The sequence below is a fragment of the Perissodus microlepis genome, chromosome 6 (genome assembly GCF_051167445.1).
Source record: "Perissodus microlepis isolate ML-2025 ecotype Zambia chromosome 6, ASM5116744v1, whole genome shotgun sequence".
Taxonomy (NCBI): Eukaryota; Metazoa; Chordata; class Actinopteri; order Cichliformes; family Cichlidae; genus Perissodus; species Perissodus microlepis.
The window spans coordinates 26,400,865-26,418,060 of NC_140466.1; the positions used below are offsets into that span (position 1 = coordinate 26,400,865).

Genomic DNA, 17,196 nt, shown 5'->3' on the forward strand with positions numbered 1-17,196 from the left:
CCAAAAAAGTAGGACACAGCCATGTTTACCACTGTGTATCATCACCTCTTCTTCTAAAAACAGTCTGTAAACGTTTGGAAACTGAACAGGGCAGCTGCTCAATATCATCGTATTCTCTTATAAAATAGGATTCTGGTTACTGAACAGTCCTGGGTCTTAGTTGTTGTATTTTCCCTTTCATGCTGTGTTTTGAGTTGGTGTAAGACCTGAACTACAATCAGGCCAGTTCCACACCTGGACTCTTGTACTGTTAATGTTATGTGTTGTAATAGCTGCAATGTGAGGTTTAGCATTGCTGAAATATTGTCCTGATGAAAAAGATTATATCTGGATGAGACCAAAAACTGCATATACCTTTTAGCACTGATGGTATCTTGGTGTATGCAGCCAATTTAATAGGTACTAACACAACCCTATAGTATAAGAGATGCAGGCCTTTGAATTAATAACAAGTTGGACTATGGTCTCTCTCCTCTTTACTCTGGAGGATTCGGCATCCATGTTTTCCAAAAAGAATTTCAGAATTTGATTCATCTGTCCACAGAACAGTTTCCTGATTGCATCACTGCATTTCAAATGAGCAGAGATGATGGTAGTGTTTCTGGATTGTCTTGTTGTTTGCATCATAGAGCTTTAACCTGCAGATGGCACAATGAACTGTGTTCACAGACAGTAGTCTCTGGAAGTGTTCCTGAGCCCATGCAGTGTTTTTGATGACAGAATCACACCTGTTTTTAATGTAGTGCCACCTGGGGGCCTGAAGATCACCACAAGATCACACTGAGTTTTTGTATATTGTCCCTTGCACACAGACATTTGTCCACACTCCTGGAATTCTGTAATGAAATTATGTATGGTAGATAATCGTTGCAATTTTATGTTGTTAAACGTCACTCTGAAATTGTTTCACAATCTGTAGATGCTCAATTTTCAGCTCATCGCTACTTCTGAGAAACTCTGCCTCTCTAAGATGCTCTTTTTACACCCAGTCATGTTACTTGGCTACTGCCAAATTAAAAAATTATAAATGAGACAATATTTGTCCAAAATTATATATTTCTCAGTGTAAACGTTTGATTTCTTTTCTATGTTCTATTGTGAAAATAAATATGTGTTTAACAGATTTGCAACTCATTAGTTTCTGTTGATATTTACAATTTACACATGGTTAAATTTTTTATAACTATACAGAACACACATAGACTTTCACATAAAACATTTAAAAAACATATAAAATACACAACACAATATGTAAAACATAAATGGTGATAAGTGCCGTTATCACTGCCACAGAAAACGTAGTGTGCACCGGACTGAAACAATAATGATTACAGTTAGACTCCAGATCTGTCTGTATGTTAACAAAGTGGACCACTGCAGAGACGAGTTTTCTCTATATAGTGTTACAAATGCCTTATTATTATGCAATCCAACTGTACCATAAAATAAACTATCAAAATGTACCATATATCATGCACTTGCTGAACATTAAGCCATTAGGTAGCCACGTCTATAAGTTTTTGGACAAAGCAAGTCTTGCACGGTTTTTGCAGGTTTGCCTGTGTGAATTTTAAACCAAACAATTAAGGTGTGACTGAAGGGCAGATTTAGATGAAGATGTTTAACAAAAAAATCTGAAGTAACTGCTTGGGAATTACAGACATTTTTATAGACACAAATTGTACAGTTGACTGTCAAGTAGATTTTTTTTTTTTTTTTTTCATGTTTCCTTGTGATTTCTTTACAAACCAAGCAGATAAAAAATGTGGATATGATTTGAAGTGTTGAATTTGTGTTTGGTAGCTCAATATGAAATCCAAAGAGATGCTGATGCAACTGGAGGAGGACATCATTAGGCTGAAAACAAAATAAAACAATCAGAGAGAATGCAAAAGCTCCAGGAGTGGCCAAAGAGACAATCGGTACATTCTTAAAAGGAAGGAATGCACCGGCCTGCTCAGCAACACCGAAAGGCCTGAAAGACCACAGAAGACAATTAAAGTGGAGGAGTGCTGAATTCTTTCCTTAGTTAAAAAAAATCATTCACCACAAGACAACACTTGTAAGGAGTTGAGTCATAATATTGCAAAACTCAACAAATTAAGAGATGTCCTTATGAATATAGAGAGGGTTTACAACAACCACTGGTGACAATTACCACCAGGGAGGCCAGATGTCTGAAAATATCTAAAAGAGGCTTTGCAGTTCTGGGTGGAAATAAATCTATGGGCAGATGAAACCAAGATAAACGTTTACCAGAATGACTGGAAGAGAAAAGTATGGAGAAATAAAGGAACACTCATGTTTATTAATGACCTGACTGCTGATAGACGGGATCCTCCAGGACATGATGCCCTGATGTTGTCAGGCATGGATAGAACCAGGTGGGGGTGAAACTACTGAGTACTATCTTGAATTACTGCAAGGATTTACATCAAAAATGATGAGGCTGCCTCAAATTTTTTCATTTTTATTTTTGGTTTGCCTGAGAATTCGGCCTATTCCTAACACATCACACTGTCCATATCAGTATAGGTATCCAGCATGATTTTTTCCCCATTGAGATCTGAAGTTTTTAATGTGTTCCTTTAATTTTCTTTGAGTAGTGTTTGCCCAATTCCTGACTTTTTTTTGGCACCTGTCACATTTTTCAGAGCAAACAAATTTTAATATTATAGGAAAATAACATGCAAAATGAGAAAATGTAGTTTTTAAATGATGATTTAATTTATTAAAGGAGAAAAGCTATCCAAACCTACCTGACCCTTTCTAAAAACGTGATTGCCCTGTAACCTTAGTAACTGTTTGTGCTACCTTTGGTAGCAAGAACTGCAATCAGCTATTTGCAATAACTGACAGCGAGTCTTTCACACCACTGTGGCTGAATTTTGGCCCATTCTTCTTTGCAGAATTGTTCTAATTCATCCAAATTGGGGGGTTATGAGCAGTAATGGCCTTTTTAAAGTCGTGCAAAAGAATTTCAATCAGATGCCAGTACAGGTTTTGGAGTGGGAACGTTTTGAGGTGTTTTAGTTTTTGTTTGTTTGTTTTCTGGAGCCCTTTGTCCTTAAGTAGCAAAGCAGCTCCAGACCATCACACTATCACCACCATGTTTGACTGTGGGTGGTGTTATTTTTATGAAATGCTGTGTTAGTTTCACATTAGATGTAGCGGGACTCAAGCCTCCCAAAAAAGTAGTCCACAGAATATTTCCCCAAATGTCTTGGGAATCATCAAGGTGTTTTTCTGGTAAATGGTGATCTATCACATGGATGCCATTTTTGTTTATTCTCTTTCTTATTGTTGAATCACGAACTCTGACCTGAACTGAGGTGAGGCCGGCAGTTCTTTAGATGTTCTGGTTCTTTTGTGACCTGATGAGTTGTTGATGCGCTCTTGGAGTGATTTTGGTCCTGGGAAGGCTCGCCACCATTCCAAGTTTTCTCCATTTGTGGAAAATGATCTCACCGTGGTTCAGTGGAATCTGAAAGTCTTAAATGGCTATGTTGGGGGAGGGAAATTACTTTTTATATTGTACAACACAGTGAATCTAATCACTGCAGCTAGAAATGATTACTTTAGGTTCAGTTATGCCATATTTATTCATACTATTGGTTTCAGGTATCAAGGTTAAGATAAAGCATTTTAATCACTGTCGATTGTAAATTTATAATTCACTTGTTTGTGGGAGCAGTTTCAGTAAAGTGCATTTGTGCTCAAGACAGTTTTATCTGGCCCCGGGTCTCAAGTTCCGGTGGTTCAGTTTTTCTCACCTACAGGCAAATCTGGAGAAATCCTGCATATTTAAACTCAAGGCATCGTAAAAGCGGATCTTTTACTGTTGTTTCAGGTTAGCTCTTGTTATGATATTATGAAAAAACTGGAACGAGTTTGCCAAGAATGTGTCACAAAATGGGTTTGGTAATCTTTGGTGCTATGAATATTCTTGCAACAGATGAGCCAAAACTAAACAATGAAACCAATTCCACAGCACAGAATACAAAGTGGTCTTTATTTTGCGTGAAAGACAGTACATCAACCTTACACCACAGCTGCTTACAAAATCGTGATTTTACAAAAAAGCCAAATTGAGAAGTACGTGTCAAACATGCAACGATGAATTATTTTAACAGCGTAAGTGACACATACAGCTGGCTTGCTGTACATAAACAATTGCATTCTCATGATTTGTCACATGTAAAAACAGGATCAATGTGCAATCAAACTGTGCCTCTTATGAATTAGTTGATATTCATGGTGACATGAGTTTTGCAGAAGAACTTTTACTCAGTTTGTTTGTGGTTATTAAGAAAATTGCATCACTGAAGTACAAAATGTCTTTAGTAAATTTGCATTTCATTTGTTAATTATTAATTTAAAAAAAGCCACCATGAATGTTTCTTTAAGGCTGCAACCAAAAGCTTTTTTCCCATCAATATTCAATATTTCTTTTACTGGCTCACTGTTTGTGGAAAAAGGCACATCACTGATCCCTGAAGCCAAAGTGAACATATTCAAAGATCATGTTTGGTCTGACCAAACCTCTCAAGTTTACGGGGAAAGGATGGTACTACGCTTTGTGTCTTCACAAGATAAAAAACAAAGTGAAAGTATCACCTGTCTGAACAAATCCATCTTTGTAGTTCCAGTTGTCTGGCAAATTAAACTAACCACATCCTGAAATGTCTAACACTTTGCACCGTGGACTGCCTATGAGGTTAATCGGCCCAGTCAAGAAGCCATGAAAAGAGTAGTGAAATAAAAAAAAAGTTCAAGTATGTCTAACGTGTTAAAATATGGCTCAAAAAACAGCATTGTGCGGATTGAGGAGCACTTCCCATGCAGGCTATTAAACCTGTTTCCCCATCAAAGATTTTCACAAGCAAGAGAAAGAAATTGACCTTTAGAAAAGAAAAAAAAACCCCCAGAAAATTAAAAATGTAATTCTGAGCTTTCTAACCCACATACATTTAACTTACAGGATGCTCTTGAATTTGCTACATAATAATTTACCCACCAGGTTCAGGTGGTGCTTTCATTCAGGCTTTGCACAACGCATCAGGTACCGATCCAGTGAATGACATCACTCACACAGCAATGGAGACAAATACAAATGTAAATAGAGACGACAGATCGTCATCGTGCTTAGACACTTAAGTTACAATAGACTCCTCATGTATGAGATATTGTTGCTGGTGGACAATCAGCCCATCTATGGTTTCATGATTACACAAACGCAGAAGGTCAAACTTCCTATCAAACTGGCTCACAACAGTGTTCCCTAAAATGTGCAGTGTAAACAGCAAAAAGGCATCTACGTGTAACACACTCAGCCCGGAAATTCAAGCTGTTATTACTTGTAGACATCTGTAGGTTTTATGTCATGTTGGTATGTGAAAAATAACCTTCCTTTTGGTTAAAGGGCCTGCTGCTGGGATAAAAGTGAATGCCAGACTTAAATAACTACTCAACACTGAATAAACTTAATAATGCCAAGGTGGTGAAGCATCACTGACATTTGCATCGTGTCTGCCCTCCAAGCAATATGAAAGTTAGAAGAGATATTGAGTTACAAAGTGTACATTTAAATAAAATAAAAAAAAATTCTAGCACTCCCAAAGCCTTTCTTCTAGTTTTCTGACATTAACGAGAAAAATACATCTCTTTGGTCAGCATCGACACAATACAGGGGATTTGTTTCTTTGCATGAAACCCTGGAGAATTGGAGGCAGACTCAAACTCTACTGCCACCTTGTGGTTCACTCGGGTCATGATGTGCAGGATCTCCAGTTCTTTTCCGTACTTGCTGATCATGTCGCACACCGACTGGATGAACCAGGACCCAGTCAGAGTATTCCTCCATGAGTAGTAACCTGTGTGTAGATAAGTCATGGAATACGCTTTGTATAAATACAATATTTCTTAAAGGAAACAATATGCAAGCATGCAAAAACAAAGACAAGAAAAAGGAAAGGCCCTTATTTTAACCTGGGGCAGTGGAGAAGGCGTAGAGGAAGTCTGCTTCCACAGGGATCTTAACACCATCAGTTCCGCTGTCTGTTTCAATGCCTGGATCCAGATTTGTACCTCTGCAAGCCTATTCAATGTCAACACATGCACAAAAAAAGAAGCAGTGTTCGTTTACAGGTTTGCAGGTTAGAGGAAGTGGACTAGAAGAGAAACCACCACGGTACCTGGATGAAGAAGAGCTTGGGTTTTCCTGCCAGTGATTTACAGCGATCGCCTCGAAAAAGTGAAGTTAGGTGTTTGAGCGCTACTGAGCCGTCCGTGCCGAAGAACAAGTCTTCATCCCCGTGACTCAAAAGAATGCAGACAAAAGAGGCTGAGTTGCTGTGATCTTCCTTGGATGCTTAAAAAAACAAAGAGATGGATAAATGAAGACACGTACAGCTGATACATAACAAAAACATGTGAAAAGAGTCAATAGCATGAGGCTTATTTTTAATTTTACGAGTAGCAGTGGGAGGTTTAAATCATTCTCACCAGCAGTTAAAACGTTCATTATCTGATCAACTGTCTGGTCATTGTACAGCTTCACATTATAACCTAAATTTTTAAATACTCTCATGGCGTTGCCTGCATCCACGTCAGTACCGTTTCGCTGATTCATGCCTGGAACACACAAAACCACAATTCTGGTTACTTCAACATGAAAACGATGTGCAAGAAAAATCAACATTTCCTCCTTCTAAGTGTACAAACAAACAAACAAACAATATAAATGGAGCGCATTTTGATTTAGCTTTTCCACACGACAGAGAAACCTGACTGGACGTAGCAGGAGGGAGGTGTACTGCAGCTAAACAGCAGCAGATGGAAGAGATGTTGTGGTAAACTTCAATTTCTTCTTTTAACACACTTCTAAGTGTTGTACAAAACCACATTATCGGTCCGTTTTATATTGGATTCTGTTGGTGCAAGGTTTTTTTTGCCACTGGCAGGTCAGCATTAGCAGCATGTGCTGTTCGGTGTGCTAGACTCATACGAAGCAGGAGCGAGTCTGCATGGATCTACCCAATGACTTTGGTGTTTACAGGCGCACCTATTCTTACTAACACATGATCTCCACCCATCTTGAGCAGCAATGAGCCAGAAAATAACAAAACCTACACAGCTGTAAAGAAAAGAAAAAAAAAAGACTGCTTTACAGTCACACTGTCAGGGCTTATTCGTCATGAGGCACCTGAACAGAAAAAGAGCTTTGTTATTGTTCAGGTAACACCTGCTCCTTTCCGCTAACTAAACGACGAAGTACAGGATCAACCACTACTGATGTTTACTTGACTCGACGTGTTTGCTCTGAGAACATCGAGATGCATGTTGAATACGCAGTCATGTGTGCCCTTTTAGTCCTGCCAGACAAGTTTTCAAAAAACACAAATCTGATGGAATATTAAGACCATCACAGGACGTTTGTAAAGACAGATGCAGAGGCTGACTGAGACTGGGGGTTTGGGGGCACTTCTGACTTTTAGAGGGCAAAAAAAATTGAGATATTCCCATTTCATTAGATACAAATAACGCATGGCTATACTGACAAAGATAAATGAAAAGCTGCCATTTGATGTTTATTTTGATGTTTATTCATTGCTATCACGTAAGGGACATGGACCCGAGACCTGTATATCCAGCTGTATAGTCAGGTGTACATCCTGGGCTTTCTGGCTTTCTTTTCAAAATGATGGGCAAAACTTTGATTCAGTGTCCTCTATGGTTGGCAGTAGGAGTTACTAATTCCTGAGTACTTCACTTTTGCTCAGAATTGTAGGAGATTCAGACTTATCGCAGTGTGAGGGATGAGATATTAGAGCAAGATGAAAGGTCAGAGAAGGACACACCAGCTTTCGAGGAGCCTAAATTCAAGCGCAACGATGGCACCAACCATCCGTTACAGTTTTAGGGCTCTGAACAATTTCAGAGAACATAATCAGCTAAAAGTTTGATTTCTTAAACTATTTAATATGTGCCGATTTGTGTATATTAATGATATATTTGCTAAAAGTGCATTAAAATGTATTGTTCCTTTCTCTGTCATTTACATTTCAACCCCATTGAAATGAGGTTAAACCTTTTTTCTTTTTTAAAACAAGAACATGAAAACAGGACAACACAGCCCACAACCACCAAGCCTGCAGGCCCTCTGATTACCTCAAACAGTTAAACAGCAAACAGGTTTTTGGAGAGACAAAAAAGAAAAAGTTAGAGAACACAAGCCAGAGGAAAAGGTTAATCTCTGAAAGTAAATGGAAAAAAGCCAGTATCACGCAACCAGTATAATGATCTGAGCCTCAACACCCAAAAGCAACACTATTTAAAACAACTTCATTCCCAATAAAATCTACATTTTGAATATTCTCAAACAAAATAGTCCACAGCAAATGTTGAACAGGAAGAGGAACTGATCAGCATACTCTCTTGCGGTGCCAGTCATCTTATAGATCACACCCATGCCTTGCGTGCCTGATCATACTTTGAGTCATGTGTCTGAACTTGCTGATGAGCCAACTGACAGTACGCTGACAGTAAAATGTGCTGGCAGCTCCCGAAACCTACTGTCATCAAATGCAAGGATACTTAACACGTAAACTGCAACAGATCCAACCAGAACATCTAATAAACCTGCAGTGAATGGAGGAAATAGGAATCCACAGCATTAAGGTTAAACCTTCCACACCTATAAACTCTCAAAGGTGTAGAAGTGAGATGAATCACCTGGTTTCTGTCCTACATAGAGAATAGAGGAGAAGAGAAGCCACACTTTAGCACTGCCTCCACAGCGTGGGCCATTACTGCATAGAGTTCAAGCCTCAATGCAGTGATGTGACACGTTACCAAGGGAGAGCTTAGCATTGCAAATAAGCCCTAACAAACACTTGTCAACAGGGAGATGAAACGTGAGCCTTTAGCCTCAACACACACTCATACAACAAGGTGGCATCACCTCACATTTAACACTCAAAGAAGTCCCCTCCTCCAGCTTTCTACCATGCACACCACTGTGTCAAAGGCGTCTAGTAAAAATGGGGGGGGTGGATGTATTGTCATTAGAACACTAGTATGGGAATGACATGGGCACATTTGACACCTAATTAAAGTTTTAACAAAGAAAATTTGAGACAATGGATCCATTACCCAAAGTTAACCTTTACCATTAGTCTGGATTCATTTCCCTATGTAAATAGTTAACTCGGTGCACCACCCATACCTGTTTTTATTTACTAAGCATGAAGAAAACAAAGCAAATACATTTTCTAATGTGTTAATACAGCAACTGGTTTCAACAGTTGTGCAAACATTGTCCTCTTTATCAGCTTTGGTCTCTGTATCACTAGCAGTGTTGGGACTAACGCGTTATTAAGTAACGCGTTACAGTAACTACGTTATTATTGTGGTAACGAGCACGGTAACTAGTTATTTTGCCAAAATCAGGAACGCGTTACTCGTTACTGGGATTTAGATAGGCTCGTTATTCGTTACTTCGTGTGGTGGCTATCGCGGAGCTTCCACAGATTCAGTAACATTAGCAAGTGGCGGAGGCCAGCAGGTGGATGAGAGAAAGGGGAGGCAGGAGGAGAGCCCCGAAGCGACCGCCCGTCCGAGTGTCAGGTGAACTGAACTTCAGGTAAGAAGTTATGACCTGCAGTCTATCTGGGTCAGATATAAACCAAGTTTAGTTGGAGTTTATTTTCGTTGTGCTGACTTTTTTGTGCTGCGTGCTAGCTAGCATGACGGAGTTTCTATACAGCTGGGTGGTGCTATGTTACTGATGTTGAACTTTATTTTGTTCATACGGTTAATTATTAGAGTTGCCAACCGTCCCCTAAAAACAGAATCGTCTCATATTCAGAGAAAATATTATGCGTTTCGTATTTAGGTGAAAAGGAACAGTTTGTCCCGGACTTCAGCTACAATGAAAAAGACACAAAGCTGGAGTTATTCTGTGTCTTTGCTGCAGAGCTGCCTCTTCTTCTCTCATTCTCTCCCCTCCCTCTCCTGTTGCTACTTTAATCATGAAACTGATCAATGATCAGCTGATCGGCTTTTCCCTCTTGTTTATTTATCGTCGGCTTTGCGCCAGAAAGAGGAAACCACCGGATGTCACGTTAAACAACAGCAGCAAGTTTGATCAGCTGTTGTTAGAATTTATTTAATATTAATTTCTAGTATCAGCTGATGTTTGCTGGAGCCACAGCTGTAAAGCTGCTGGTCATGATATCGGTTTGGATATGTGGTGAGAGGGAAACATGAAGATGAAACCAGGAGATGTCCTTACTGAATCATCAGAGCTGAACAGGTGATGGAGAAACAGGTTTACCTTTTAGGTGACATGAAGGAGTTGAAGGGAAGTTATGAACTGTTTCTGAGAGATAAATAACACCAGGATCCTTTTCTATGTAGCTGACAGCTGGTAACTGTGCAGGGGTGGGTCTAGCAAAGTTTTGCCAGGGGGGCAGGTAGGGCATTAACAGGGAAAGGGGGGCACAAAGAAATACTTTCTTATTCTCATTTAAAATGTCTAGCTTTTAATAAATAATTATCTGAGTCTTACAACAAACGATTGATAGATTGATACATATATACCATCAAAACAGTGTACATCACTGTCACAACAGTGTTTGTTTTCATTCAAAGGCTTTATGATTTTTGCTATAATGGTGGGCCGGTCTCTAGTCAAAATGCCCGGGCTGATTTTTTGTCCCAGTCCAGCCCTGTATGCAGCTCATCTGCAGTCTGGTGTTACCTACATCTTCCTATTCAGAAGGCAGAATTTCTGAGTTCTGAGTACAATCAAAAGCACCACGACTGCAGTTTTTGTGTTGGATGTAAAAAGCGCACATGACGCTGTAACGTAGGCTAGAATCATGGCGGTGGTCAACGACGGTCCAGGCGTGGGATTTCTCTCGTGGAAATATGCACATTATTTTTTCCTTTGGTAGGTGGCACAGTGCACTTGTGGCAAGTAAGCAAGCTAGAAGACTGGCACTCTTGCTGGGTATCCAGTTAGCAACACATTAACAACAGAAGTCTGAGTAAAACCAAAGTTACTTTCCCTAGTAACTAGTTACTTTGAAAGTAACGAGTAACTTGAAGTAACTGAGTTACTTTTGATGGAAGTAACTAGTAATGTAACTAAGTTACTAATTTAAAGTAACTTACCCAACACTGATCACTAGTTTATTACTTCAAGTAAGGGCCCTAACTTGGCTGAACAACAAAGTGCAACAAGAGCAAAACTGAGCTAATAAATAACCAGTAACCCACATAGTGGTTGCTTTTTTGTCCAGATCCATAAAATATCTTGCACTGAACTGGTTGTAATATAAATTGCTAAAGCCCTGAACTCCAGCAGCACAAATCCCACTCACACATCCCAACACTTTAACACGTTTTAAGACCTTCATGTCAAATGTACATCCATACTGGAGTGGTTTATGCATTCTCTTAGGAAGGGAAAAGTCACTGGTTTGATTCCAGTCGAAGACACAAATCCCTTCGGGGTTGCGTCAAGTGTAAAAACTCTGCCAAATCAAACATGCGGAGCTCCCTGCTAAAGTCACCCTTTGTGACAAGGGAGCTCTAGGTCAATTTTTATGTCTAAAGTGCATAATGGAGTTCAGTAGATCTAAGTTAAATTATGAACTGTATGCATGCAGCAGAACCCTGATGAGCTCTTTTGCATGCATAGTTCCAAAATTAAAGCCTTAATTTCTTCACCCAACTCATCTATATTATGCAGTACTGGTCAAATCATCGCACATTTCACCTAAAGAGAAATGGATCACCAGTTTGTCTAATGTTACACACGTTAAATGTCACAGACCTGCTGTATATACCAAGTGTAGCTCTACAGCTTCTCACATATGTGACATTTTATCACCTCTTTCACTTTGCGCCTGAAACTGAATCAGGAAGATTAATTTTAGATGTTACTTACAGCTGTTTCGTTTCGAGTTTAAATTTCAGAAACTAACAGACCGCCCAAATGCTCACCTGTACTCCTGTCAAAGTTCTTGTTGTTGATGATGATACACTGGCCAATGCTGGGAAAATCGAGGCGGTATCTGAAGCTGTGTGACTGGGGCTTGGCATCCACGTCCACGGGGACAGAAGCAGACGAAGAGCCCGCTGATCTGACGGACAAGCCAACATTTAGTTTAGAAGTTTAATGTGTGATTAGAAACTCAGCAAATAATGCACGTCAGAGAAATGCTAATGTAAATAAAGAAAGAAGCATGCAAAGATTGGACTACAGTTGCAGCTCCGTTATATCAAACGATCAAATAGCGCAATGTTAAAGTACAGCAGAGCGTTAATACAGCAGTAAAAAAGAAGAAGAAGAAAAAACGAGCGGCTGTGATCTTTGAGGTCAAGGACGACAAACGGTTTTACTCTTACCCTGAACCTTCAACAGGATATGAACACAATAGATCGCAACACATAAAGATCGCTAACTAGCTTAATGCAGTGACTCACTGTTTTCCGTTGCCTGGCTTTGCGTCTGTATCGTCCACTCCAGGTCCGGATCCATTTTCCGACATTTTTCACAGGCAAGTAATTAAACGCTAACCAAACAAATTCACGCTCTCTATGTGACAAAGAGAAGGCCTCAAAAATGCCCAGTCGTGCTCTGGCAGCGGATGTTCTCCCTTTACTGCTGCTGTGTGGTCCTGAGAGACTCTCTGCTGACTGGTAAACAAAAGATGCTGATGTCACTCAGAGATGCGCTCGTTTTACATTCAGGGGCGTGCCGAGACGAGAACAGCTACAAACATCCACGAAACGACTTCTCCAGACGCAAACAACATACGTTTGATCACTGAATTTAACTAACAATCGACCCAAGGCGTTTCACAATAACAGAAATATAATTTAATTCGGGGTCTTACATTTTATTTTTATTTTAACTCGAGTAATACAATCACTGGCTACTTTGTTGAGTACACCCATTCAACCACAATTTTACATAAATATCAGCCAATCACATGGCAGATGCATTCGAGCGTAGACACCAGAGATGTCAATCTCATTTTATATCGTGGGCCACATCCAGCCCACTATGATCTAAACTGAATCATACCATCAGTGTAAAAACGTTTAACTACACATTTACGGTGCAAATTAGTTTTTCAGTGCCAAAGTTTTTCATCTTTAGTTACTGAAAAGAAAGAAATCTATCAGCACAGTTCTTGGAGTTTACATTGTAAATGTGTAAAGTTACAGAAACATTTTGATAGCTTGCTGTCCCGTATTTATGAAATAAATCTTTTTATGTTAATTCATATAAAATGTTCTTTTTTCTTGTGGACCCATTTTAAATGAAAATATTGTAAATACATTTCAGAAACTGCTGACTTACTGGGATTTTTCCAAGCAGTCATCTTTAGGGCTTAGAGAGAGCCCAATCCAAGAAAGAACCTTTGGAATGTGGTGGAACAGGAGATTTGAATCACTGGATGTCCAGCCAGCTCATCTGCAGCAACTGTGTGATGTTATCATGTCAATATGGTCCACAACGTCACCTCTAAAGGAATGTTTCCAGCACCTTGCTGAATCTATGCCACAAGTAATTACCAGCACCTCTAAAGGCAAAAGGGGGTCCAACCCTGTATCAGTAAGGTGTCCCTAATATAGTGTCCAGTGTGTGAACATTTGAAAGTATAGTTTCATCTCTAAAATGAATTAAACCTTCGCACATCCAGGAGTATATAACTTGTTTATAAAAGACACAAGTTCCACCTTTAACTAGACGTGGAGCTTATTTACAGAGACACTACATTATTAAATGTTGGTATGTTGTTTTCAAGGGGTACAGCAATTCAAACAGGTTGAAATAAAAAGTAGTCATCTGCTTTGAAATTACACATATACATTATACTACACTGTAAAAAAATATTCCGTAGAAAAACAGAAAATGTCCTGGTAATTTTCTGCCAGTACATTTTCTGTTTTTTTACGGAAGTTTGACGGACTTTTCTGTAAATGATAAAACGGAAAATTCTGTAGATTTACAGTATACTCTCTGTACTATTTACGGACATTTCCTTCAGCTATAAAACGGAAAATTCCGTTTATTCACAGTATATTTTCTGTATCATTAACTGATATTTTCCGTTAATAGAAAAATTGAAATTTCTGTTTATATTACTATTTCCAAGCACTTCTTTTCACTGTAACTCATTAAATATAGTTCTTTATATCCTTAAACATACATTTCTATGCAATTACAACCTAGTACACCATGTACTCAAAAATTCATAAATTAAAACTTAAATTAATTTGTGCTTCGTACACAACAACATTGGTACAATTAATGTTAAATATTCTTTTATTCTCCTTAACTCAAACACTATACTAAAATATAATGACAGCATCCATCTTGTCATAAAACGACTAAACAGCTGATACATGAACAAAATAACTCACAAGCTTTCAAATTTGAGCATTTTTATTTCCTTGAAATCAGGTTGCCCTCATGTAAATGTGTTTATTTACATTCATTCAAGTGGCTACCAAGTGTTTTCTTCAAACAGGACACCTGACAAACAAAAAATGTCATATTTAACGATATGTTCACATTTAATAATATCCAGAGTACCTTTTAGTTAGAATCACTGCCTTGTGGTAGTTTTGCCTCAGCCAAATGGTTAAGGTGTGGTTTACATCCATGTCTGTCCACTTATGATACAGTATACACATGTAGTCAGTTATAGCCAAACACCTTTGATTACTGAATTGCATTGACTTCATTAATGAAGTCAATGCAATTCACATTTGTGTGAACATTTGTCTGAGATTAACTCTTTGGGCTCTTTACCTTACAATATAACATACTTGAGTCGAAAGTTGTTGACTGTTTATTCATGTGGCACCACTTAAAACTGAACAGATCTAAAGAAGATGTTCCTGAACTTTGGGTTTATTCGAACAGGACGGATGGATAACCACAGGACTTTTCCCCATATGATAACTACAACACAAAATAAATTAAGATAGATTACTGTCCCAAACTTAAAGATAAGTGTATTTACTGGACTTGTTTTGTCAGTGAGGAGCAAAGTACAATTAGAAGTGATTGTTCTGATGAAAAGTTAAACTGTAAACAGCAGCGTAGTGAATAAGGATCTGTATCCACGAATCCTCAGCAGTGACAACACTTAAACATCATAGTTCAAAATCCTTAATTCACACCTTTCTCTCCACGGTGTTCAAATGCTCTTAGCTGTTTAAGTAGAGGAAAAAGTCTGACATATTTCATGACCATTAAATGTTAGACAAGGCTCTGAAAACGAGGTTACGGTTACAAACAAAAACCTCTGCTTGTGCGCACACACCCTAAATCACAACAAATAAGACAATAGTAAGACAAATTACTACAAAGTCTTGTTACCACTCTTCATATACCAGTGTGACAAAGTCCTGAATGCAGCCTGCATGTTAGTACATCAAGGTCCATCTGAGCTTTAAATAAAATAGACTCAGCTTTTCCTTGAATTTTGAGAATTGCTCAGTTCATACAGGAACTGCAGCAGTCGGGGTTAACATGTCGCTGTGTTGCTCCTCCATGTCAGCCATTGAGACTAGTCGCAATTTATTCTGAGGAAAAAAAGAGAAACAACAAGACATTTTAAAAAGTTTGTATTTTTGTAATTTTTTAACCTAGAACATAAACAACATAAACAAAAAAAGGATTAGGGCTGTGCGATATGACGATATATATCAGATGACGATATAAAAATGTCTATCGTTTCATATTATACACTATTGTTTGTTTTGTGGTGTTGCAAAATAAACTGTTTACGGCAATATTTTTTTCATGGTTTTGATGGTCACTGTAGTTGCTATATTATTTCTTAAAGTTCTCTCTTTCTCTTATACTTACAATAACCACACTATGGACGGACAAGTGACTGTTTTTACGCGTACTTTCGTTACCAACAATGACGGTAAAACCATTGCGTGGCTCCGCCGTCCGCTTGTTTATTTTCCACATAAACCTTTCACAATAAAGCTCAAGTTTCTGTTGAGACTTTTCAAAATAACTCATTAAATATAGTTATTTATATCCTTAAACGTACATTTCTATGCAATTACAACCTAATACACCATGTGCTCAAAAATTCATAAATTAAAACTTAAATTAATTTGTGCTTCGTACACAACAACATTGGTACAATTAATGTTAAATATTGAAGGCACAGAGAATACCAGCATGGCCAGCAAGGATGAGGCAGAACCAGCTAGCTCCATCAGAAGGACCAGTCAAAAGAAATCGAGGACCTTATTGTTAAACGAGGGGCTACCTCTGTAGCATGGACATGGTTTGGTTATGAAAAGTCTGACACGCCGCAGAAAACTGTACTATGTAAATTATGCCACAAACTGGTCCCCACCACCACTCAAACACGACAAACCTCTTTAACCACCTACACAAGAATCACATGAAAGAGTTTACGAATGAAAAGCAAAAAAGAGTCGTCAGGTGCTCAAAAATAATCCTTAAACTCAAACGTTAGAACAGGCTTTTCCTTGCAGCACGCCGTGTAATAAATACTCAGAAAGAAAATGGCGGCTGTTTAAACTCATGTCTAAAAATGTATAGTTTCATGCATCGGTCAAAACACTCGACTCCAGGTACACGACGCCTAACTGAAAACATTTCACATAAGTCGAGTTGCCCGAGAATCACAGAATTTACAGAAAATGCACTATTTTGTGATATATATCGTTATCAGGAGAGATATGTCTTATATTGGGATGTGAGATTTTGGTCATATCACACAGCCCTACAAAGGATTATAATTCATGTAGAGTTGCATACACATAACACCATTCTGTTGCAACAAAAGCAGTTTATAATTAAAGTAACATACATACCTTGAAAAACTAAATCAACCACAACATTAAACTCACCTTGTGTTTGTAGAGAAGGTGATCAGGGTTTTTCTTCATTTCCTGAGACCAGCTGCTCTGGATCATCGCCAGCTTGTATCTTCATCTTTTTTTTCCACTCGGGGAAGTCTTTCCTTTTCTTGGCCATTGCTCTGCACTGGAAAACCAAAGTGTGTGATCAAAGGTGAAATAATAATAATAATAATAAATATTTTTCCACTGCAGGACTTAGAGTGCTTCAAGTAGTGATAGCTGTTGATCCATTTCTCAAATAATCTGTAAGGA

At 38.5% G+C, this 17,196-nt stretch overlaps 1 protein-coding gene across 1 annotated transcript; it reads right to left on the reverse strand.

Annotated features, from left to right (window-relative positions):
- Window positions 1-3,993: 3,993 nt before the first annotated feature.
- Window positions 3,994-12,824, reverse strand: casp3a (caspase 3, apoptosis-related cysteine peptidase a). Its single transcript, XM_084931733.1, has 6 exons — window positions 12,496-12,824; window positions 12,013-12,152; window positions 6,505-6,633; window positions 6,195-6,370; window positions 5,989-6,097; window positions 3,994-5,873 (listed from the first exon to the last, which is right to left on the reverse strand). The coding sequence occupies exons 1-6, from the start codon at window positions 12,558-12,560 to the stop codon at window positions 5,644-5,646; spliced, it is 849 nt and encodes a 282-aa protein (XP_084787859.1). The 5' UTR covers window positions 12,561-12,824; the 3' UTR covers window positions 3,994-5,643.
- Between the last annotated feature and the right edge of the window lie 4,372 nt (window positions 12,825-17,196).

Bases quoted from the DNA above. Each gene is read 5' to 3' on its own strand.
- casp3a (XM_084931733.1), bottom strand. From the start codon at position 12,560: ATGTCGGAAAATGGATCCGGACCTGGAGTGGACGATACAGACGCAAAG. The intron at 6,634-12,012 runs GTGAGCATTTGG...TGTGTGTTCCAG, and splicing joins GAACTTTGACAGGAGTACAG to GCATGAATCAGCGAAACGGT. The intron at 6,098-6,194 runs GTACCGTGGTGG...GACATTGAATAG, and splicing joins CCAAGCTCTTCTTCATCCAG to GCTTGCAGAGGTACAAATCT.